The sequence below is a fragment of the Schistocerca nitens genome, chromosome 9, assembly GCF_023898315.1.
Source record: "Schistocerca nitens isolate TAMUIC-IGC-003100 chromosome 9, iqSchNite1.1, whole genome shotgun sequence".
Lineage (NCBI taxonomy): Eukaryota > Metazoa > Arthropoda > Insecta > Orthoptera > Acrididae > Schistocerca > Schistocerca nitens.
In genome coordinates, this window is record NC_064622.1 from 503,901,143 (window position 1) to 503,927,055 (window position 25,913).

Here is a 25,913-nt window from a genome sequence, read left to right on the forward strand (position 1 = left end):
TTTCCAACATTTATTGCTTCCAAACTATGAAAGATAGAAACAATTCCAACGTTTCCAGAAAGAGAAGAGTTCAAAGATTTATGCTTCCAATGTCAGCACCATGTCTTACACGACAAATATCTAAACGGTCGCTCATTTCCTGCAACATACGAAGCAGCTGGTCTGTCGTTACCGAATTCACAGGTTCAAAAATGCGATGTCGCTGACTTTCAAGAGTGTCAGGCGCAGAGGGGATAAAACGCGGCTTTTTTACGTAACTCCACAGATAAAAGTCACAAGGTGTGAGGTCTGGAGACCTGAGAGGAGCAGAAGATGAACTTCAACGCCTATAGGTCTCCAGACCTCACACCTTGTGACTTTTATCTGTGGGGTTACGTAAAAAAGCCGCGTTTTATCCCCTCTGCGCCTGACACTCTTGAAAGTCTGCGACATCGCATTTTTGAACCTGTGAATTCAATAACCATAATAGCGGCTTCTTGTGTGGCAGGAAATGAGCCACGGTTTCGATATTTGTCGTGTAACACATGGTGCTCACATTGCATGCATAAAAATGTGAACTTGTTTCCATCTTTTGGTAGTTTGGAAACAATAAATGCTTCGGATATTGTTTCCGGTGTGCTGTGAGAGTTTGCCTCGTTGCAGATCACCTGGTGGCGAACGGCAGGATGACGGAGAAGGAGGCGCGGCGCGTGTTCGCGCAGATCGTGGCCGCCGTCAGCTACTGCCACCGGCGGCGGGTCGTGCACCGCGACCTCAAGGCCGAGAACCTGCTGCTCGACCACAACTGCGACATCAAGCTCGCAGGTCAGTCGGCTGCCTGGCGTATGGCGAGAAACAGCTCCACCCACTGCGGGGTGCCTCGCCATAGATTAGTACGTGCTCCTCTATGTCGGCTGCTCGTGAGTTTGCTTGTGTAACGCGAGCCATGTACAGTTGATTGAAGATAGGGTCACCTCGTGTAATTTCACCTCTTGTGTGTAATCGTCGTGATGACAACTCTGGATTATGAAACTTCCTGGCAGATTAAAACTGTTTGCCGGACCGAGACTCGAACTCGGGACCTTTGCCTTTCGCGGGCAAGTGCTCTACCAACTGAGCTACCCAAGCACGACTCACGACCCGTCCTCACAGCTTTACTTCTGCCAGTACCTCGTCTCCTACTTTCCGGAGCACTTGTCCGCGAAAGGCAAAGGTCCCGAGTTCGAGTCTCGGTCCGGCACACAGTTTGAAGCTGCCACGAAGTTTCATATCAGCGCACACTCCGCTGCAGAGTGAAAATCTCAACTCTGCACTAATCTGCTCAGACAGCTGACTGAACTGTGTATGAGCTTACGAGTCACGAAGCTGGGGTGGACTGGGGTTAAAGCTGCGTGTCGAATTAATGACCGTAAGTATACTAACCTACCGGAGTGTTTAAAGATGTTCAACTCTGTCAACGTTAGATTACGTATGCGGATACATAGAGAGGAGGTCCTCAACGATGTACAAAGTGCCGTAAAACGAGACTACGAGAGCTGTTCAAAAAGTAAGGTGACTTTTCAAATTGCAACGTACATTCGATTATCGATCATTTTTTGTTATGGTGGTACACATGTATGTTCACAGTTTCAAGTGTACACCGTACTTCATTTGTTTTTCACAGATAGTAAGGTTAGACGTGTTTTAGTGTGCTCGGCGATTTTACATTATTATTATAAAAAATGGAGCAAAGAATTTGCATCAATTTTTGTGTGAAAAAAGGAATCACGTGCTCCAAAACCCTTGAAATGTTGACAGTGGCATACTGTGAGTCCGCTCTAAGTAATAAAAAAAAAGGTTACAAGTGGTACAAGCTCTTCCAAGATGGCCGTCAAGATGCCAATGACGAACCTCGCTCTGGACGCCCGAGCACATCAACAACAGATGATAACGTCGAAGCTGTGAAGCATCGCTCAGGAGCTCTTGAATGCCGTCAGTGATGATCCTGATTTGCTCAAAAGCGTCATAACTAGTGGGCTTACGGTTATGACGTCGAAACCAAAGCCCAATCGTCCCAATGGAAGCATCCCGGAGAGCAAAGACTGAGAAAAGCACGTCAAGTTTTGCTCACTGTTTTTTGTCAATTACCGTGGCCTTGTGCATCATGAATTTTTGCCTCGAGATCGTACGGTCAATAAGGAGTATTACCTCGACATTATGCGCCGTTTGCTAGAAGCAATACGCAAAAACGTCCGGAATTGTGGAAAAACAATTCATGGCTTTTACATCACGACAACGCACTTGCTCATTCATCGTTGCTTGTGAGAGATTCTTTTGCCCAAAAACAAAACACGAAAATCACGCCTTAGCCACCAAATTCACCAGATTTGGCCCCCCTGCGACTTTTCCTGTTTCCAAAACTGAAGAGACCTATCAAAGGACGAAGGTTTTCAACGAGTGAGGAAATAAAAACTGCCTCACTGGAAGTACTCAAGGCTGTACCAAAAAGTGCTTATGAGAAGTGCTTCAAGGATTGGAAGAAGCGTTGGAACAAGTATATTGTATCTGGGGAGTATTTCTTTGAAGGGGACAACATCAAAATTGATGAATGAGTAAATATTTTTCATAAAAATATAAAGTCACCTTACTTTTTGAACACTTCGTATATAAAACATATTTTCAAGAAAAAGATGTCTACTCAGGTTCCTTCTACAGATCCTAAGTTAAAATGATCATAATACATGTTACAGAAAACCACAAAAAATCTGAAATATAATTTTATTTCACAGCAAATAACAAATTCGTCTCGAACGTGTAATTGTGCAACACATTAAGGTGAATATGATAATTCTTAGGCTGTTATAGCCATGCACCATGAAACAAAAATATTAGTTTGTAACACTTATTTATGATGCAAACAACACTGTACAGCAGATGTGCAGAAATCAGGTTCTACACAACACTTGTGTTGAAACTTCCTGGCAGATTAAAACTGTGTGCCCGACCGAGACTCGAACTCGGAGCCTTTGCCTTTCGCGGGCAAGTGCTCTACCATATGAGCTACCGAAGCACGACTCACGCCCGGTACTCACAGCTTTACTTCTGCCAGTATCTCGTCTCCTACCTTCCAAAGTGTGTCGTGCTTCGGTAGCTCAGATGGTAGAGCACTTGCCCGCGAAAGGCAAAGGCCCCGAGTTCGAGTCTCGGTCGGGCGCACAGTTTTAATCTGCCAGGAAGTTTCATATCAGCGCACACTCCGCTGCAGAGTGAAAATTTCATTCTGGAAACACTTGTGTTATTTGATATTATTAATAATGTGTACTTCAACTGATTCTACTAAGAAATTTGTCAATGGAGTAGAAGAAGTTGCCCACCAGTAAAACATTAAGGCTCCTCTGAAACTGAACTTTATAGCAACTAAACATTTGTGGCTTGTGGTAAGCTATTGAAAATGGTGCTTCTGAACAATAGACGTCTTTTAAAATCAAAATAAGCGACTTCAAATATTTATGAAGATTATTCTTGTTTCTAGTATTGATTCTGTGAACGGAGCTGTTGGTTTGAAAAAGAGGTGTTTACGCTATGACAAATTCCAGGAAAGAATAATTGTATTAGGAAACGGTAGTTAGTATCCCAATTCCTTGAACAGGTCTCTGAAAGACCAGTTAAATTTCATTACAAGTTTTAGCACTTGGAAAATTTCAGTTTCGCTTGATGAATGACCCCCAAAAAATAGTCCTATCTGATATTATGGAATGAAAGTAACCAAAATATGCTACCTTTTTATTTTTATATTAAAGTACTTACGTCAGACAAAATCTGTATTGCAAATAGATTGGTTTGGCTGCTTCAGCAGTTCTGTGATATCCTCCTTCCAACTGAATTTATTATCAACTGAGTGTGTGACTTGCCCTTCCTGTGGCTAACTGATTATTCAGGGAAGTGGAAGGGCATCAAGTCACAAAGATAACGTAAAATTGTATGAATGCGTTATGTCTTATTATGGCCGTATCGGGTATATTTTCTTGGCAGTCAGCAGCTTCGCGCTGCTGCCACCTCTAAACACTCTCATCTGTTCTTTATGTCGTGTTAACCATCCATTGTTCTTGTTTGTACGCTACTACTCCTCTCTAACAGGTAAACCCTTTTCTAATACGATACCTCATTTGCTTTCTCCACCACACACTAGTCGCGTTTAACATACCTTCCCAGATTAAATGCATATTTCGCGCTTTTCTCATAGCATACAATTTTACGTTATCTTTGTGACTTGATGCCCTTTCACTTCCTTGAATAATCAGTTAGCCACAGGAAGGTAAGTCACACACTCATAGCTTTATTATATCAGTACATTTCGTAGATATTAATAAGTAAAGGTAATAGATATTTACGTGTTCTGCAGTTCTCATCAGTATTACCTTCAAAGAGTTGGTAGCAAAGCAAAAATCAATAGGGGAACAATTCATAAGATGCAGTACATAAGAAATGAAGCGATAGTAAAGAAAAACGAGTAAGGTAGCCATTCACGCGTTGCTGGTAGATGTGTGGTGCATCCGCACATATAACAGTGTTGAGGCGTTATTAGATTTTTGAGTTACCATACTTTATCTACACTGAGGTGACAAAAGTGGTGGGATAGTTACATGCAGATATACAGAAGGCGGTAGTATCGCGTACACATTGTATGGGTTGGCGAAACTGTCATTCGTAATCAAGTGATTCATGTGAAAAGGTTCCGATGTGATTGCTGCCGCACGACGCAATTAACAGACTTTGAACACGGAATCGTTGTTGGAGCTAGACGCAGGGGACATTCCATTTCGGAAATCGTCAGGAATTCAATATTCCGAGATCCATTGTGCCGAGAATACCAAATTCCAGGCATTTTCTCACACCGCGGACAACGCAGTGGCCGACGGCCGTCAGCTGACGAATGAGAGTAGCGGCGTTTGCGTTGACTTGTCTGCGCTAACATCAGTGTGGGGCGTACGACGAACGTATGCTTTCGAATAGTGCGGCGAAATTTGGTGTTAACGGAATATGGCAGCAGACGGCGGGCGCGAATGTTTTTGCTAACAGCACGACATCGCCTGCAGTGCCACTCCTGAAATGGTAACCATGCCATTTGGTTCCTTGACGACTCGAAAACTGTATCCTTGTCAGATGAGTCCGATTTCAATAGGTAAGAACTGATGGCAGCGTCCGAGTGTGTCGCAGACCTCACGAAGCCGTGGGGCCAGGTTGTCAACAGGGCGCTGCGAAAGCTGGTGGTGGCTCCATAATGGCGCGTGCTGTGTTTACGTGGAATGGATTGGGTGGTCTGGTCCAACTAAACCGATCATTGACTGGAAATGGTTATGTTCGGCTACTTGGAGGCCATTTGTAGCCATTCGTGGAATTTATGTTCTCACGCAACGATGTCATGTAACCGGGCCACAGTCGTTTGCGATTGGTTTGAAGAACATTCTGGACAATTCAAGCGAGTGGTTTGGCCACCCACATCGCCCGATATGAATCCCACCTAACATTTATGGGACATTATCGAGACGTCGGTTCGTAAACAACGTCCTGCACCGGTAACACATTCGCAATTATGGACGGCTGTAGAGGCAGCGTAGATCAGTGTTTCTGCAGGGGACTTCCAAGGACTTTTTGGGTCCATGCCACGTGGAGCTGCGGCACTATGCCGGGCAAAAGGAGGTCCGACACCGTAATAGAAGGTGTCCCGTGACTTTTGTCACCTCGCTGTAGTTTAAGTGCTCTGTCTCCGAACCGCATTTGGCTATGACAACAACTAGGAGACGGCAGTACCTCGAGACCTAGGAGAGTCGCTGTTGTGTCTCTGCACTTTGCATCAATTAGCTACTGGTGAATGCTTCTCTTTGATGATTTTTGTACACTGTTTTAATTGCCTCGTTTCGATTGTTGTAATGTAAAACCATTGGATAAAATCTTACTGTTCAATTCCATTGTATTTCATTTAAAACCCTGTAGCAAACTTAACGCTGACTCACCGTCTCCTTTACCTTCACAACCATTATCACCATAAAGAATAATGGCTGACCTTCACGAAAAGTGTCCCTTACCCTAACCCGAGCTCTCCACATGTCCCGTTGAATAAGGTCAGTATTTGGAAGAAAAAAAAATGGTATGGTGCGAGCAGCAGTCGTGTGTACAGACAGTTCATCCATTCCGGAAGTCGAGGATTTTGACTATTTTGGACTGTTATTGCCATTTAGACTGGCATGATATCGGTCCTAGGAATCCCAAGAATTTCGAGAAAGTTTTAATTTCAAGTTTGAAGTCGTATGACAAATCACAAAATAAACATTTTTTTCGTTTCATATGATTAGAGAGCAAAAATTTTCTGATTTTTGTCATTCAAAAATTGTACCGTGGAACGTTTCTTCTTACCAGATTTCATGATTCTACGTCAAGGGGAAGTACCCTGTAGGTTTTAATGACTGAATTTGTATCAAAATACGTGACATAAATGAAGCTTAACATTTTTTCATTACCGAAGGGCTATGGACATCAGTATCTGACTTAAATTTCATCTTGGTTCCTGTACCCGTTCCAGAGAAGAAGAGGTAGTTAACAACCGGATGGACAGACACGTTCATTTAACAAATGACAAATTTTTTTCCTGTGATATAATTACAAATTCAAAATTTTCAGATTTTTTTCCCTGTACTTGTACAGTGAAACCTTGCATGTAGCCAAATTTCATGATTCAACGTCAACGGGGAGTACCCTATAAGTTTTGATGAGTGAGTTAGTGAGTATCAAGTAAATGGCCGTATCTTTTGATTGCACCGACTTGGAAGCTAACGTTTATTATACCGCCAAGGGCCCGTAGACCTTCAGTTGGACAAACACACACACACACACACACACACACACACACACACACAAACAACAACAAAGTAATGCTATAAGGAAGGGTTCCATTTTTACCGATTGAGGTCCGGAACCTTAAAAATTAGGAAAGCTCCTAGAATATAAGCCAGAAACTTGCAGGACATCGGCACCTGTCGTCCATTTGGGACAAGGTGCGGCTCAGAATATTATATACTGCTGTCAGTTTCTTTTCATTTTTAAGCTGAGCGGAATATGGCTAGGCCACTGATCTTCACTTTCTTGTTCTAATTCTTCTTTCATTGTGCTCATCTAATACCAAGTAAGAAGTACCCCAGAGCGCCTCGTAGCCAACAGCTATTGCGCGTGTCTCAGTGACCTCCAGTCAACAGTATGATACAGCGAGTGGACTTTGTGCTAGAGTTGTAGTGGTTATGCTCGGTGTCTGGTGGGACTGATTGATGGGGGCATTATGCTGCTGGCCGAGGTGTGAGTGCGCGCAGCTCTCGCCCGGCGCTGTGGCACTGACTCGCGGTCTGCTTTCAGACTTCGGCTTCAGCAACCACTACCAGCCCGGACAGCTGTTGTCCACGTGGTGCGGCAGCCCCCCTTACGCCGCCCCCGAGCTCTTCGAGGGCCGCAAATACGACGGACCCAAGACTGACATATGGGTAAGTATGTTGTTGGTAACCGATGTCGACAGATTGCTTGAAGCTGTCATTTACACTGAAGCGCCAAAGAGACTGGTACAGGCGTGCGTATTCAAGTACAGAGATATGTAAACAGGCAGAATACGGCGTTGCAGTCGGCAACGCCTATACAAGACAGCCAGTGTCTGGCACAGTTGTTAGATCGGTTCCTCCTCCTACAACGACAGGTTATCAAGATTTAAGTGACGTTGAACGAGCCACGGCACAAATCATCTCCGAGGTAGCGATGAAGTGGGGATTTTCCCGTACGACCATTTCACGAATGTACCGTGAATGTCAGGACTCCGGTAAAACATCAAATCTACGACATCACTGCAGCTGGAAAAAGATCCTGTAAGAATAGGGCCGACGACGACTGAAGAGAATCGTTCAACGTGACACAAGTCCAACCCTTTTGCTTCACATTTCAATGCTGGCCATCAACATGGTCGGACGAGTCTCGTTTAAAATTGTATCGAGCAGATGGACGTGAATGGGTATGGAGGCAACCTCATGAATCCAGGGGACTGTTCAAGCTGGTGGAGGCTCTGTAATGGAGTGGGACGTGTGCTGTTCGAGTGATATGGGATCCCTGATACGTCTGCTTACGACTCTGTCGGGTGCCACGTACGTAAGCATCTTGTCTGATCACCTGCATCTATTCACGTCCATTGTACATTCCGACGGACTTGGACAATTCCAGCATGATTATGCGACTTCCCACATATCCAGAATTGCTACACAGTGGCTCCAGGAACACTCCTCTGAGTTTAAACACTTTCGCTGGCCACCAAACTCCCCAGACATGAACATTATTGAGCATATCTTAGACGCATTGCAACGTGCTGTTCAGAAGAGATCTCCACCCTCTCGTACTCTTACGGATTTATGGACAGCCCTGCAGTATCCGTGGTGTCGGTCCCCTCCAGCACTATTTTAGACATTTGTCGAGTCCATGCCACGTCACGTTCTGGCACTTATGTGTGCTCGCGGGGGCCCTACACGGTCTCAGGCAGGTGTACCAGTTTCTTTGGCTTTGCAGTGTATTACGTTTCGTTTGTGCTTACCGCTGCTATTACCTCACAGATTTATTATCTTTTTATTTGATTGAACATGACATATTTTGTATTTACTGGGGCAATATGAAACGATCACTCGCTGCTAGAGAAAGACTTTCGTCTTTGGTAAAAAATACAACTACTGTCCATTATAGCCCCCTTTTAGGTAATTCCTCTTTATACATGTTTCTCCAACGAGCAGATTCCATTCGCAAAATATATTCTGAAACATCTAAAAATACCTGTCGGTGGATATCTCTTCATCAGACTGAAAACATTGTCCATCCACAAATTTCTGCAGATGTATGAATGAGCGAGGGTAGAGGGTTCAGATCTGTGCACAATAAATGACGCTTGAAAACCCCCAGTTTTCCCTTTGCCTAACTATCTGACAAATTATGATTTTTTTCCTTTCCTTCTTCCCCTCTCCCACACCTTTTCCCTCATCCACATGGAACTAAGAATAGGAAGAGCAGATTCCAGGCTGAGATTCATTGGAAGAATCTTAAGGAAACGTAATTCATCCACGAAAGGAGTGGTGTACTCCTTCCACTGATTCGTGTTTATTGCTTGTGGGTCTGAGACTGTACTGGTAGTATTGACAGAGGAGAGACAACAAAGAGTGAGATATTCTGTCACTGGATGATTACTGTAAGTCAGTGCAGGAGGGCTACAAGGATCTTCAAGAAATTTCATTTGCACACTCTGCAAGAGAGGCAGACTGCGTCATGGACAGGTTGACTGTTAAAACTCTGAGACTGTACTTTCTGGCAAGAGTCGGGAAATGTGGTTCATCTATAAAAGCGGCTCTACATAGGACACTAGTGCAACTCATTCTTGAGTACTGTTTGATTGTTTGTGATCCCTACCAGGTCGACTTAAAGTAAGAGAATAAACCAAATTCAGAGGAAGTTTCTAGATTTGTTCAAAATGGTTCTGAGCACTATGGGACTTAACGTCTACGGTCATCAGTCCCCTAGAACTTAGAACTACTTAAACATAACTAACCTAAGGACATCACACAACACCCAGTCATCACGAGGCAGAGAAAATCCCCGACCCCGCCGGGAATTGAACCCGGGCACGGGAAGCGAGAACGCTACCGCATGACCACGAGCTGTGGACCTAGATTTGTTACCAGTAGGCTTGATTAACACACAAGTATTACACAGATGATTCAGGAACTCAAATGGGAATCCGTGGAGGGAAGGCGACATTATTTTTGAGGAAGTATGTTGAGAAAATGAAGGCCTGTGTTTGTTTCTGAACAGACGAAAGTGATGTATTGTACTGCGCCAATGATTTCTGGGGTTCTGTCATCAAAGAGGTGTCCGCCCCTGGTAGCTGAAAGGTCAGCGTGACTGATTGTCAATCCTCTGGGCCCGGGCTCGATTCCTGGCTGGGTCGGGGAATTTTCTCCGCCCAGGGACTGGGTGTCGTGCTGTCCTCATCATCATCATCATCCTCACCAACTGCAGGTCACTGAAGTGGTGTCAAATTGAAAGAGCGGCACCCGGCGAACGGCGTGCCCGGCGGGGGGCCCTAGCCGTACGATTAAATAAAAAAAATCAAAGAGGCACTGAAGTAAGAGTACATGACAATCTTATCAATCGGGACAGCAGTTTCCGGTGGAGCGCCACAAGAGGATTGGTGTTAGCAAAAATAAGGTCAGGAGCATTATGGCATAAAACAGATATGCAACACTGAGACTGAGCATCCAGACCTCCCCCCCCCCTCTTTCCATGCCACTGTTATCTCCCCACCCCCCACCCCACCCCAACCTTCAACCCCCACTGCCTGTGACACCTCTTCGAGAAGCACGTAATTGGCCCACTCATTGCACACCCAGCGTAGCAGTCTGTGGTCCAGCAGCTATAAAGGTACAACCTGGATGCGAACACTTCACCTTAAGATGGTGAGTAGTAAACTTGACTAAACATTTTGACAGCACGACACCACAACACAGCCCAAGAAGATTTCATCAAAGTAACTTGTTTTTGGGCTGTGATGGCAAGCAAATATGATTCATAACTTTGCTAACATGTGTAAAGGGTACTGACATATTATACAAGTGGGACATCTGATGGGCATATCAAGTGCTGACAGGCTTCTGTGAAGAGAAGACTTACATCTACATGTACTGTAGCCAAGATCTGTGACCCCTTCTCTCTCATTTGCTGTAATGCCTGTTGTTGTGGCACACAGAAGGGTGGCATTTTTTTTCCATAGCTCTCGAAAGAGGGGGGAGGGGGGAGAGAGAGAGAGAGAGAGAGAGAGAGAGAGAGAGAGAGAGAGAGAGAGAGAGAGAGAGAGCTTGTTTAGTTGGTGTGAGAGTGTTATAGCAATGTTCAACAAAGTCCATTGGCAGACACTGCGAGAGAAGTGCTGTGCATCATATAGAAGTTTCATGTTGAAATTCTGGAAGCCCACATTGATTGCAGCAAGAGTTGGGGAACATACTACTTTCTCCCACATACACCACACGAAATGATCACAGCAAAAAAATAAGAGAACTACTTTGACACAAGTGTTCTGTATCCAGACTATTAGCAGAGCTCTAGAGGTTTAATTTAAGTGATGTGTCAGTTGTATTTTATATTTATTTCAGTGACATGCAGTGTAATGATCATTACTGTTGGAGGGAAAACCAGCTAGTCTCCAAACTTAAGCTATGTTGGATCTCTGGAGAACTAACTGTCTATATCCACTAAGCTGCGGACATTGTACTAACTTACTACAGTTAGTGAATTTCAGAAAGTATTGTTTTTGTGATGATTTCAGAGAGGACAATTACTTATTCCAACAATATTATTCACACATTCATTCATTCAGTCTACTTAATTACTTTGTATATTTTCTGCACTGACATCAGAATGCCCCCATACCTGGGGGTTGGCTGTATGTATGATATTCCCAAGTGTTCTATAAGTATACTTAAATTACTTATTCCTTGCAGGTTAACACGATTGCAGTAAGATAGTGATATGTCTACTTAGCCCATGCTTTGCTTTTTTCCATTATCGTGTTAACTGTTGAAGATTTTGTCCTGTTGACTTACTGTGTGTTCTGCTGCAGAGCCTCGGGGTTGTCCTGTACGTGCTGGTCTGTGGAGCCCTCCCATTTGATGGCCGCACACTGCAGTCTCTCCGTACGAGGGTTATCTCGGGCAAATTTCGGATTCCATTTTTTATGAGTGCAGGTATGTATCTTTTCTTACAAGATTTTGATATTTTTCAGTAATGTGTTTACTCTTGCTTGCAAGAAACCTCAGGATGTCTTCACAGAATATAATCTTTTATACAGAAAGGTTAGGTTGCTCTATGGCTGAATTTTTCCATGTGTGTCTTTTTTTATTTTTTTTATTATATATATATATATATATATATATATATATATATATATATATATATATATATATATATATATATATATATATATATATATATATATAATGATTCATAACTTTGTGTCCAGGGCAAATTTTAAAATTTGACAAAATGTCCAGAATTTCGATTCATATTAATTCAAAGATAAATTGTGCAACAAATTTTCAGCATAGCACCCAACATTGGCAAAACTGAATCATGCAATAAGCAATTGTTAAAGTCTGTGTGCAGCATTATGGCCCCTGACTCTAGTGTTACAATTATTAAGTGCCATAAAGTTTTTGCTGTAGCTGGACACTGCTGACATTAGTGATATAACGGTGTTATGACAAGCTTAATTTAATTTTGTATTTATTACTACAAATAAGTACTGTATTTGAACGTAAATGTTTCTACGATGCACTTTTTTTTTGAAACCTTGTAACTAGTGTGCGTAATTTGTGCCACAGTAGGTGATCGTTAAGAAGTGGGGACTGGGCCTGTAATGTCATTGCTGAGCAAAATGGTGCAAATGCTTTCCCCTGCAACACTCCTCTCCCAGCAATGATCTGCAGTCCATTTTTCCCTGCTCTACCTGCATCCCCTGATGTAAGGTTTCGTAACATTGCATGCAGATGTCCTGAGTTGTTGTTTGATTGTGGTTTGAATAGCTTTTAAATTAATAACAAATATGCCTAAATGGAAGTGAAGGTTTATTATACTTCTGCAACAAAAGGCTCCTTGTTTTAGACGTTGCAGGGATGAGTTCGAGTGCGAGTGTATAGTTAATAAGTCCACCAAGTATGTATCTGTGGGAAATAAATGAGGGCGAGGTTTACAAACACATTTAGAATCTGAAAACCACAAAAAGAGTTACCAAGAAGAAGCATCATCTTCAAAATGAACTCAATTTTTCATGAAAATGAGCAGTAAAAAAGAAGACAAAGTGTGTATCACTGAATGTGCTCTTGTGCCTCATTGTGAAGCATCATAACAGCTATAAAATGACAGACTGCACAACCAGTTTGATATAATCCTTCCAGCATGGTAAAAATTTTGATTGCAAGAACAAAAACAGAAGCAATAATATACTCAGTGCTCAGTCATTCTTTTGAAAGTGTTATCATGAGTTTGGGAGATAATGACTATGGTATTTCTATCGATAGCAATAACTGTAGGTTATTGTTAAAGTCTCAATCAGTAATTAATATGTAGCTTGGAAAAATTGGTGGTTTGCTATCAGAATTAATTGAGCTAGATCAACAATTTAAAGACTCTGCAGATACTTTCTTTATTTTTAAAGAGTGTTCCACAGAATAAGGATCTCCTTGATAAATGCGCAACTTTCATAGAAGATAAATGTAACACAGTGTCTGGAGGATGGTGTTGGGTTCCAGAAGGGGAAAATATTCCTTTTTAAAAACTTAAAAAACTAGAGACTTTTGACTGAGCTCAAGTGTCAAGATCACATCCTAAATAATTATACATTCATCATGCTTCAGACACATGGAAGATTGGTATTCAAAATATAAGCTGTTTCAGTACTTCTGAAACTATGTGGTCGAGAATATTGAACTTCAAGAATTTTCCAAATTTGTTGATGTTAAATATCTGCAAGAAATTGTTATCTCATAGCAAAGCATCTGCGGGTAAACAGACTTATTCGTGTGTTCCCTGCTCTGAAGTCATACTTTCTCTCTCAGCATAAATCACCTATAATCATTACGAAGTTACTTGAAAAATATTTTAGCAAGATCTGTCTATTCCATCTACAAACACTTCTGTGCATGTTTTACTTGTGCACAGCTGATCTTGAGAAAGAAACTAATTCACACATTGAATTCCTTGGAGCTGTATTGTCCATTAATAATGTGCTCACCAACTGTGGGGGCAATCCATTCTTGAGCACAAAAGTGAAAGCTCTGTTGACAGAGAAATGTGTAAATTGACGGGATGCTAAATGTGACAAATTCACAGTAGTAGTTGTAGTTGGGCTCTACGAAAGATGTACAGGATATCTCCAAAAGTGACTGCCCTCCAAGCAAGAGTTGACGTGTTTTGTGTGGTTACCTCTTCAAAAATTGCTGAGTGGAAGGACATGGAACCAACCAGTAAATATCTTTCGGATAGAGGTGTACATGTAAATGATGTGAAGTGCTTCAGTGAATTCTGCTGTCTGAAGAAGTTGGTGACTCAAGAAAATGAACATAACAATGATTTCATTAATCTTTAGTCTCACAAAAAGTGGACCATGTATTTGAAAAATGCACACATTCTTCTCATCATTTGGAACTATGAAAAATTGCTCAGTTTTTGTTTGGCATTCCATCCCACGAAGCAAATGTGGAAACATTTTTCTCCCTAATGCAGAGTCAGTGGACAAGAGACAGGAACAGTTTGTCTGTGGACTCCTTTTGCAACTACAACATAATTATAAAAACGTTACTTGCAAAGAATTCCACAGCTATACGATGAATGACAAACGACCGTTACAAAAGATATGCGCTACAAAAAAAATTCCTGGGCTACCGTTAACCAGGAAAAATGGTAGAATACAAATAATTATAATTTTTTTCTAAATATAAAAATGTAAGAATAAATGCTATCTATAATTTGCTTAAATTTTCTTGACCCATTGTTCTGGTCTATACTTGGCAGCACAAATAGGAAGACAGTGTTGACTGCCAACCTATGTGACCTAACAATTGTGTTATGACAGTTTTAATTTTATTTCATGTTCATTACTACAAATACCTACTGCATTTGAACATGAATGTCTCTTTAATAAGCTTTTAAGAAACAAATACTAAAAAAAAAAAAAAAAAAAAACAATAATACCCAAACAAATAGTGCTTGCAACATCATTCATACTATTCTCAGAGTCAACAGAAAAGAAAGAATTCATTTATTTCCCATTGCATACAAAATTACTTTTAAAGCAGAATCTTATTTGCCTGTTTGATAGAGCAGTCCCAAATTTCAAATTAGTCCAGTGTGATGTTCTGTTAACGTTAACAGGAACAATAAAACATGAAGAATAACCGGGGTACACCAACAGTGGTAGCATCACCCAGGCCCACCCACACTGACTGATGCCACCGTGCGGCAGTGCGGCAGTGCTGCTCTGTCACTGGAGGAGCACTTGTTATTCTTTGTGTTATCCTGTCACAGCTAATACGTATTGATTAACCGGATATCACGCTGGACTAATATGGAGCCTCTTTATTTAATAGGTACATAAAATTCTATTCTAAGAATAATTTTGTGTGTAAAGGAACCCAAACCGACGCATTCTGTCAACACTGGGTGGTGTTCAAAAGATATGATGAGCATTTTGGTCTGAATGCACCTACACATTGCAAAAATGAAAGTGTAAATATCCACCAAAACATCAGAGAAAATGTGCCTGATGACTCATAGGAGGGACACCCAGTATATTGGTGCTGTTGCAACATCCTTCATGGTTTTGTTTTACTTTTTATAGTATATTATAGAAGCAAAGTCATGTGGAAAATAATTAGTCATAGATGTAGCTTCTCTCTCTCTCTCTCTCTCTCTTTAAGAAAAAGTAAGGTACAGTATCTCCACATTCAGTTATATGTGTCGCTAGTAGGCTATTGCATAATTGTCATAATTTAGTTAGTTGGTTAATTATAAGTCCTATAACTCATTTGCACAATTTCTATCAAAATTACGAGGAATGGGTCAGTGTATGTGCTATGTACACACAATTTGTGTGTGTGTGTGAGTGTGTGTGTTGTTTAACTGCACAGTGGCCACTTACAGATTATTGGATAAGATGGTGGTTTAAATTGAATGAAAACTGGTATTTCAGTAAACAAAAAACAGAATGTAGGCACTCCTACTTGCTCTTGTAATTCATTAAACATTTGTTGATCTTTCAGTTATCTGTTATTTGCCCTTCACTTGCTGACCCTCCACTGCATTCCTGCAACTTGTCTCCAATCTTTTAGTATGTGCGCTGTGACCACTTTGCATACATCCACGATTTCTGAGCACTGAATCAGCTACATGTACACTGCTATCTATTGCTGTTCTCTTATTTCTTTTGTATTGTAATGTCTCTTCTACTATATTCTCTTGTTCTCTATATGAATTTGCTTCCTATGTTTCTGTCTGATTGTGTATCTGCAATTGAAATTCCATATATATTTATTTTTTATTTATTTGCTCATATCGAATGTCATCTAAATTTTCTAATCTCTTCCATGATTTTGTTTCCATCTTTATTCTATTGAGTACTTAAAGCTAGACTGTGTCATACATGAATATGAATTTCAGTTGTTGCTGCTGATGGCCCCTTTCATTTTCATTCTCTCTCATTTTATGTAGAGTATTTCTTTCCCTAGCATCTGTTAACCTTTTCCTTAGCCTTTGTTATTTTTCTGTGTGTCTTATCTCCTTCCGGAGACATTGCTCAATGGTCTGAACTCTAGAAATCCATCATTAGTTCCTTTCTATGTGGTATTGGACTGATTATGGTTGTTCTAGTCCAACAATTATTGCAGTCATTTTTCTCTACTTTCATTTCCACTTTCATCACTATGGCTGTAGATGATAGTTTGTCACATTAATCTACTTGCTTTTTATGGATGCAAACTGACTTATTATCTTGTAGCTGACTACATTTTAATGCACATTTGGAGGACTGATGAATTGGTGATTTATACCAAACTTGAAGGCTGAGGTTAATGAATAAATTTGATTGTGTTATTGATAACCATCAGAAAATCTGTTGTGTTAAAGTGATATTTCATTTTGTGTAGAATGTGAACACCTCATCCGCCATATGCTGGTTGTCGACCCAGAGAAGAGGCTCAGCATAAAACAAATTCTGAATCACAAGTGGATGACTCAGGTATGTTACTTTATGTATGTTGTATATAGTTAAATAATATATGTGTTCTTGCTGCATCTGAATTTCTCTCTATTTATTTATTTGTTTCAGGGGGAAATTCAACCCAGCTTGCAGAAAATAATTTCAGACCTGGATCAGCCAGAGGATCTTCTTGAGAGCCCCGAGCCTCTAAATAATCTGGTCATGGAGCACATGTTGAAACTGCCAGGCCTCGACAAGGATATGATTGTGCAGGTGTGCTATTCATGCATATGAGGAAACTGAGCCTTTTCTTCCTATAAAATGGTGTCTGTAAACATTTTGCCAGGTTTTTCTTTTATCAGAACAAACCAATTTTCACTAATTGATTTAATTAGCATTAGATTTATGATGTGACTTGAAGTGACAAACCCACATTTGTTCATAGTACTGGATTGATTGTTTTTAAAATGGTGCAGACATTAATTTTGTATTTCCTTTTGGTCCACATACAACCAATATGGCATCTGTCTTGCACAGGTGTTTATCATAATTACATGATCCATGGATTGTACTGTGTTGTTTCTTTTGATATCATGTCCTATAGCATCAGCTGTTTCATACTCTTGTGTGCCACTTGTTTACTGTACTGTGCAGCTTCTTGATATTTTTTTACATGGTTGCAGTGTGAGGATATTCTACATGTGGAGCAACTTCAAAGGAAGTACAGCCATGTTTTAGTTTAGTGGACCATATCCGTCTTCTTCTTTTTCATCATCATCATTATTACCATTTGCCAATTGTACAGTTACAGGAAGAAATGTTGAGCATTCGGCACCACACCCAGGATAGTAGACTATCCTGGGTGTGGTGCCGAATGCTCGCCATTTCTTCCTGTAACTGTACAATTTTTTCATTTGTGGATGTCCCTACATGCAGCTTCTTTTCTCCATCTCTGATTTAAATGTCTCCAACCAACATTTTCTGAGCCTTGCCACTGATTTTTTCCCCTGGTACTTCTGCATCAAAGTTTTTTGTACTTATTTTACATTTCTCCATTCTCATCAAGTGACAACACCTCTGCACCTTCTTGTATTAATGATGGGTATTTTGATGGTAGTTTCATCCCTGTTGATTTCATTTTTTGAACTTTTTTAGTCTCTTGTTTCATAGTTGTAAGGAATTTCATTTCATAGCTTGGAGTTTTCAATTGTCCTTACCTCAGAGGATATGTTTCCACTATATAGGTCATATCTGGTGCAAAGTAAGTCTGAAATATGATAATTTAGCTTTGTTGAGTATTTTATTATTCCATAGTAGGTATCTGACGTGTGGATATGTGAAGCATTTTATGGTCTGTTGGGTATTTCTGTTTTACTGTATTATTCTTGAATATGATTCTTCCCAAGTATTTAAAGCTGGAAATCAGTTTCAATATAATTCCATCTAAAAGGGTGTTGGAGGTTGTTCCTTCCCTTTTGATTGCCATTTCCACTGTTTTAGTTTTGCTTGGTTTAAGCAGCTACCACATGATTATTATAAGTATCCAATTTCACTTGCGCTCCTTCTACAAATCTCCCACACTCCTCTCCTAGTTTCATAATGTCATGTGCAAATACTGGGTCCCTTTTCTTGGGTACTTTCCTTGTAAATCTTAATCAACTTTGGATGAGTTACTATTGACAGTAAATAGTTGAAACCAAATAATATTAAAAAGGCACTATATTCCAGCTTACCCATTTGAACAAAAGAAACAACAGTTGAAACAAAACTATTCCACACATCAAAATTGTGTTCAAATTGTATTATTGAAAAGTATGTATCATCATCATCATCATCATCATCATCATCATCATCAATAGCAACAACAACAATCATTGGTATCAATACCATTTTGGTGTGAGGCTAAGAATATTTCACCTAGTTGTGAAACACAGGATGAATTTTATTAAATCTCACATTATTATTTTGAAAACAGTTCATGTAAAAGTAGGAAAATTATCAGATAATTTTGTGTTCCTTTAGAAACTGCTGTATGATTTTGTGTTCCATTAGTAGTGAATGTCTCGTGCATTTTTACAGTTGAACATTTTCAAGTTCAAATCAGATTGTGGTTGGAGAAGCCAAAAAGTGGACTGCTGTTGTTAAAGAATCACATTATATATTTTCGTAAATTAAATTTAAACTTGTAGCACAAATCTTCTACTGAAATGGAACTTTGCTGTTTTTGTGCAGTCTGTGCGAAATCATGGCTTTGACCACATCAGTGCCATCTACAATTTGCTGGTTGACAAACTGGAGAAGCGCAGACTGATAAGTTCCAGTACGGGAAGTCTACCAGTAATTCAGAGGAAAGCAAGCATAACAACAGGTGAGTGGCGGCAGAGGATTTTTAAAGAACTTAAGAAACACCTTGTGCTCATATTTGTCCTCAATCTGCTCTCTTTACTGTGCTTCCTTCCATGCTCAATGTGTTACATTAAGGCTTCTTCTGACTCCATATTGCATGCTCGATATTGCAGGTGTGGTAGACCGTAGCCCTGTGGGTGATGGAGAGACGGAGCAGGGTGCTGGGTCTCCCCTCGTATCCATGCCAACCATCCCTGCCGTCTTCTTGCTGGAAGATCCTGAGTCGCTGGAGAAGGTTTGCGTCTTAAATAAGCCATAAAATGTTAGCGAATAAACAAATGAGCCATAAAGGGAATGTCAAAGTACATGTGCATATGTATTGTTTGTTGTAATTTTGAAATGTGGACAATTGTTAGTAGCTGAAATGTGACGCTTAGGAAGACATGGAGACAATCTGTGCTCTTATTTATCTTTAAGATCTTAATGATCTGTTAATGCTTACTTTTGTTGTGGACAAATGCCTTGCTGTTTCCAAGTCACTGAATGCTTATATGGCATTTTCATGAAGAAAAAATATTAATTTGGCAAGTCAGTGAAGTAAGCGATACAGAATACATGCAATTTGTCTGTTGCCCATTGAAAAGTGACTGGAACATCTGACAGTTACAAGAAACTAAGAGAAAAATCTTTGTCATGGCAAATAACTAGTAAGTCTTAGTGAAATGTAACAGGTCCACAGATGGATTACAAGAGGAGAAGGTGCAAAATGAACATGAAGATGAGCCTTATTCGAAACACCGATTTGATAATGGCCTTGACATATTTTTCTGTTTTTATCTTTATGTTCCCCTTTCCTACTACTCTTGAAGGCTCACTCATTCCTTCCACAGTCGTAGAGTACTCTTTTTCCGTCTTCACCATACTTCATTGGAATCTGTAGCTTGCCATATTTTGCAGATATTCAGACTGTCAGCTGCTGTTTGTTTTTATTTGTCAAAGAAATTACTTCCTTAACTTTGTTTCCTAAAACCAGTGCTTATCTGCTGTGTGTAAGTATGTCACTAAAAAAAAGTAATTTCTCTGAGCTAAATTTGTGTCTAGTCCTTTTTCACCTTTCCTTCCATACTGTAATAGCAAATGCATTATAGAAATTTATGCTTGTGCCATTTCAGGTGTCATTCATTTGGGTTTCCTTCTGTAAGTTGTAGCTGTATTGTGTTTCATGCTTATTTGCATGAGTTTGTTAAGTCATAGCTGTACATTTCCAATTTACATCTTCTGCTTCTAATGTCTATCCATTTCTCAGTTGTTGGTAACCATTATAGCTATGTCACTTTTACTTATTCTAAAAAGTTTGTAACTCCTGTGTGAAGTCTTGGTCCTTAAATTCTTTTTCTCGTCCTCGTTTGCCAGGTATCTTTCCTTGAAGAAAGATCTGGAGCAATTTGTGACTGTTTCCACTACTTGTTCATGATTTGTGTGAACTTCTTCTTTTTTTTCCTTATGCAGAGAATGTTGTCATTAATAATTTTGTCTGTCAATGACACTCTTAGCATTGTCCTGTAGAGCCACATCTAAAATATCTCAAGTCAGTTATCTGTTGTCTTGATGAAAGTTCAGGTCTCAGCTCCATAGAAAAGGATGGGAAATATGTTGCAAAGTAGAAATCTTAATTCTGTTTCAGTTTAGAGGTGATGACTGTTTAACTCATTAGTCATTTTACAAGATGCAGCTTTACCTTTCTCATTACCGATTTTAATTTCTTGCGACTGATTCCATTGGTTGTTATTGTCAGTTCCCAGATATGTCTACTTGTATACTTGTTCAATACATTTACCGTTAATCTTTAGAAGACAATTTGGTATGTCTTTCTTGATGATGACCATTGTTTTACTTAACATTAATTTATAGGCTATAAAGCTCGTTACATTTGTTGACTCTGGATGTGAGATGTTGAAAACCATTTAAGCTGTGCGCAGATATTACAATATCATCATAGTAGATATTGTTCAGCTTCTCTCCATTCAAGGCAATTCCTTCCTCAACATATTCAAGGCCTCCTTGAAGATATTTTCTGAACAAAGATCGGTTATTATTGGTGACAAAATACAATTATGTCCCACTCCTGGGCATATCTTTAATGTTATGCTCCAGAGTTCTTATAATTCTTCCTATTATATTTAACACTTTGGCCATCTTTTGATGTTGTACTCTGTCTAAGGCCTTTTCACAATCAATGAAACAGGTTTAGACATCTCATCTCGTCTCTCTAAACATCTGGAAGAAGATTTGAATGCAGAACAGAGACTCTCGAGTACTGACAGCATTTCTGAAGCTAAGCTGTGTAGGTGCCAATTGTTCTTCACAGACTTGTAGATTTTTAGAAATATTTTCAGGGGATGGCTCATCAAACGTATTGTTTGGAAATCGCTACATTTCTCTAGGGCCTTGTCATTTTGGCAAGCTTACAAACTTTGATTGAAGCCATTTTTGTGGAATGATACGCGAACTATAAATTTTATTTGTCTGGGAGATGTGGGGTTGGGTTGTTTGGAGGAAGAGACCAAACAGTGAGGTCATCGGATTAGGGAAGGATGGGGAAGGAAAGCGCCCATGCACTTTCAAAGGAACCATCTCGGCATTTGCCTAGAGCGATTTAGGGAAATCACGGAAAACCTAAATCAGGATGGACGGATGCGGGATGGGAGATGTGCCTGCTTGTGTGAATGTGTGTATGTGTTTTCCTTTATTTTCTGAAGAAGCCTTTGCCCGAAAGCATAGTGTGTAACAGTCTTTCTGTTGTGCCTGTCTGTAACTCAAACATTTCAGCTTTATGATGAGAAGCAATCTATCCTTGTCATAATTGTTGATATTCCAGTCTGCAGTTCCCAATGTTTAATTTTATTGAATACTTTTTCACTCATTCTGTTTGTTCTTCATCAAGGAATTCATAGAATTCAGAATGCATCCCATTTGGTCCTGCTGTTTTCTTATCTATCATTGGCCTTATTGCTGATCTAACTTCTTCTACTATGATATCTGGTCCTGTTTTTCTAATGATGGATCTGGCCTAGCCCATGTAATTCTTCCAAGCACGGTATTCTTTCATTTTTTATGTTCAGATTGCCATCATTATCTATTAATATAGCTGAGGACCTTGCTTGGAAGTTCCCCGTCAGTTCATTTATTTTCTTATAAATGTTGAAGTTGTTATATTCACTTTGAAAAGTTTCAGTCTCTGAATATTTTTGTTTCAATTGTTATTCTTTTGCTGCTTTGATTTTTGCCTTGATAATTTTGTCCGGCATTTTATATTCTCCTGGGTTTGCTATACAGCATCTTCTTTAATCTGTTAGTTGTAATATTTTGTCAATCATCACTGACTTTTGTTCCCATGTTTAAGGCTTTAACATTTCTTTTTTTATGATTTTGACTCATTCACAAAAATCTGTAATCGTTTCTTCTACTCTTATATCAAGAGATAGTCCTGTAAGATTTTCGTTCAGTTTGACTTTCACCTCAGTTTTTAATAGAGGTTCTTTCAGTTGTATTATATTTTAATATCATTTCCTTTGTGATTCTTTCTAATTTTATTCTGAAAACTCTGAGCAAAAGATTATGGTTTCAAGTGTATGTCAGGTGGGGGATACATTTCGACCTAAGTAAAATTGTTCCTTTATCTTTCATTTACTATGATGCAGTCAAGCTAATTTCAGATTTTTAGCACGACTCCCTATTGGTGATTTCTAGGTGCGCAGTTTCCTTGGTGGGAGTTCAAAAATGTATTAGGTGTTACAGGTTCATATTCCACAACAAAAGCTCATTTCTTTCATCAAGCCCATGAGGACCTAAGTTGTTGCCTAGACAGCATTTCCTTACTTTGCCATTAAACTCTTCTCGTATTATCAACATGTCTTCTTCTGGTAATTTGTTTATGACATCTGAAGTCTGAGAATAGAATCCTTCTATTTCTCTGTCACTATGCTGAAAGAGGGGCACATGCAGGGCTATTCAAAATGAAGGAACTTATTTCAAACATTTATTGGTTCCAAACTACAAAAGATAGAAACACAATTGCAACCTTACAGGAAAGAGAAAAGTTCAAATTTTTATGCATTTAATTTGAGCACCATGTGTTACATGACACAGTTTCTCAAAGCACGTCTGATATTACCTGAATGACACCATTCCAGGATTGGATTGGAAGAGGAGAAGCAGAATTCATCACTGGTGGCCTCCTAGGTCTCAAGACCTCACGCCTTGTGACTTCTATCTGTGGGTTTACATAAAAGACTACACTTTTATCTCCTCTATGCCTGACACTCTTGAAAGTCTGCTACATCACATTGTTGAAGCTGTGAATTCAATGAGAGACTAGCTGCTTCATGTGTGACAGCAAATGAGCCAGCATTTTTATATTTGTCGTGTAACACGTGGTGCTCACATTGAATGCACAAATATTTGAACTTTTCTCTTTCCAGGAATGTTGGAATTGTGTTTCTATCTTTTGTAGTTTGGAAGCAATAAATGTTTGAAATCTGTTCCTGCTTTTTGAACAGCCCTCTATTTGCACAGTACTTATCTGCGCTGATGTAGGATTTACTCGAATACACTACTATGTCTGACACTGGTACAAAATTAGTATAACATTTTTCCACTAATTTATCTAATATCACACGTACTCTGCAACGAAATTCTCTGCTAGATGTCCCCATGTAGTAAACTCTGTGCTCATCAGTGTCACTTAGAGCCAGGCCGTCTCATCTCACTCGTGCCCACAGTCTTGATCTTCTTTCTTTCCATTTCTTTGTTGACATTGTGTATTTTTCCACTTTGTATCATTGTGGTGTCCAATGCATATCTTATTGTCTAGATCAATTAGTTTTGGTTCCTTGGTACATTGCTCAAGACAATCCTCCCTGGGGATCTGTGTCCAGATCATTTTGTTTAAAGATCATTCATAAGCATGGTGAAAATATTAAGAATATCCATAGGGATCTGTAATGGAGTGTTTACTCCTTATTCCGAGAGTCTCCCTTTAGCCACTAGAATATAATGATGTTTATATTCATATATTGCTCTTCCCACCCCAACCCCCCTCCCTGCCACAGGGAGGTGGATGTCGAGAGTTCTTATTTTACCATACCAATTAAACTCTCAAGAACAAGTTATGTGATTTATGTGAGCAGCAGCAATACCTTCCGAGTAATTTTGTCTTGTATTCTTCTTCTTCTGAAATGTGCTAGGTCTAGGGTGAACCATATTTTTATTAGGGGCAGTGCATTACTGGGCCAAAATTATGAAGGAACTTTAATTACTTTGTCAGATTTGTTATTTTTTAAATTTTCTGTCCTCACCTTCCTCAAATCCCTCCTTTCCCTCTACTACTTCCTTCCCACCCCCACCCCTATCCCTCCACGTCTCTGAAAGTTTTGATGATACATAGAGGACAAGTTATCCAGAGATGTTGGGGTATAACACCAGTTGGCTCAGAATTTGGAGGTGACAAATCACGTGATGTGTTTCAGAGCATGACAGATGTTCCCAACTCGCTATAGTAGAGCAATACATCACTTAGTAATAAATGGCACATTTACTGTTCTAGATATTCTTTTATAGAACAAAAACAGTGACACGCGAAATAAGATTTCATGGATTTACAAACTGTGTATTGTTTGCAATAGTTTTTATTCTTGTGGGGAAATTATATTGAACAGCTAAAGGCCCTTGTGGAATACTTCTTTTTTTACAAAGTTCTGTATTGGCATGTAACATATGCCGGTTTGAATTTATTGTGGTGTAATGTTTAATGTTTGAGAATTCCAGTTTTCATGTATTCTGCATTCAGATAGCACTATGTTTTTTTTTTAAAAAAAAGTCTCAGGAATATATAAGTGAGACGGCTTTCTGAGAATAGATTTGAAAGAGTATATAATTTTGCTTCCTTCAATGATCCTCATGGCTCTGTTCTGGATTCTAAAAGTGCTAAGGGCAGCTGGAGATTTATCCAAGAACATCACACCAAATCTTTGTTGAGACTATATGTATGCATAGTAATGTAATGTAATTAGATAGATAAAAGTAATCTACTCACCAAGCGACAGCTGAACGCACACACAAAAAGGTTTAACTTATACAAGCTTCCGGAGCCAGAAATTCCTTCTTCTAGCAGAAGAGTTGAAGAGGAAGCAAGAGGGGTGAAGTAAAAGAACTGGAGAGGTTTAGGAAAATGAGGACAGTTCGGAAAAGTCACCCAGAACCTCAGGCCAGGAGAGACTTACTGGATGGGATGGGAGCAGGCCAGGAGAGATTTACTGGATGGGATGAGAGCTTTCCTTCTCATTCCGTTTGGTAAGTCTCACCTGACCTGGGGTTCTGGGTGACTTGTCTGAACTGTACCCGTTTTCCTAAACCTCTCCAGTCCTTTTCCTTCATCTGTCTTACTTTGCATTCAACTCTTCTGCCAAAAGACGAGGCCACTGGCTCTGAAAGATTGTGTAAGTTAAACCTTTTTGTATTGATTTGTTTTCCTGCTGCCGCTTGGTGAGTAGATTTTTTTTATCTATTCAATTACACTATATTGTCAATTATTGTCATTGTTGTTTGCATAGTAAGCGCTTTTCTACTATTTCCTGGTCAATACTACACGCTTACAGCATCTTAAGATTAGCAGCTACTGCCTCCTCTTCTTCTTTGCCCCCCCCCCCCCCCCCCTCATTGTATACTTCAGTAAATTGAAAATGTTTTCTTACACGCTCATTTGTAATTCTAGTCAGTACTTGGTTGCAAACTGGACCTC

At 39.8% G+C, this 25,913-nt stretch overlaps 1 protein-coding gene and 1 non-coding gene across 2 annotated transcripts in view; one reads left to right on the forward strand and one right to left on the reverse strand.

The window, feature by feature from the left end:
• LOC126204437 (serine/threonine-protein kinase SIK3) overlaps positions 1-25,913 on the forward strand; it is a 538,421-nt gene that overhangs the window by 420,612 nt on the left and 91,896 nt on the right. Inside the window, exons 3-9 of the mRNA XM_049938826.1 lie at positions 643-804; positions 7,363-7,487; positions 11,639-11,762; positions 16,716-16,807; positions 16,898-17,041; positions 19,001-19,136; positions 19,288-19,409. Of these exons, the coding sequence (XP_049794783.1) occupies positions 643-804; positions 7,363-7,487; positions 11,639-11,762; positions 16,716-16,807; positions 16,898-17,041; positions 19,001-19,136; positions 19,288-19,409 (905 nt within the window). The remainder of the gene's footprint in view (positions 1-642; positions 805-7,362; positions 7,488-11,638; positions 11,763-16,715; positions 16,808-16,897; positions 17,042-19,000; positions 19,137-19,287; positions 19,410-25,913) is intronic.
• Trnas-cga (transfer RNA serine (anticodon CGA)) lies at positions 1,034-1,108 on the reverse strand. Its single transcript has one exon. It is a non-coding gene; the product is annotated as a tRNA-Ser (tRNA).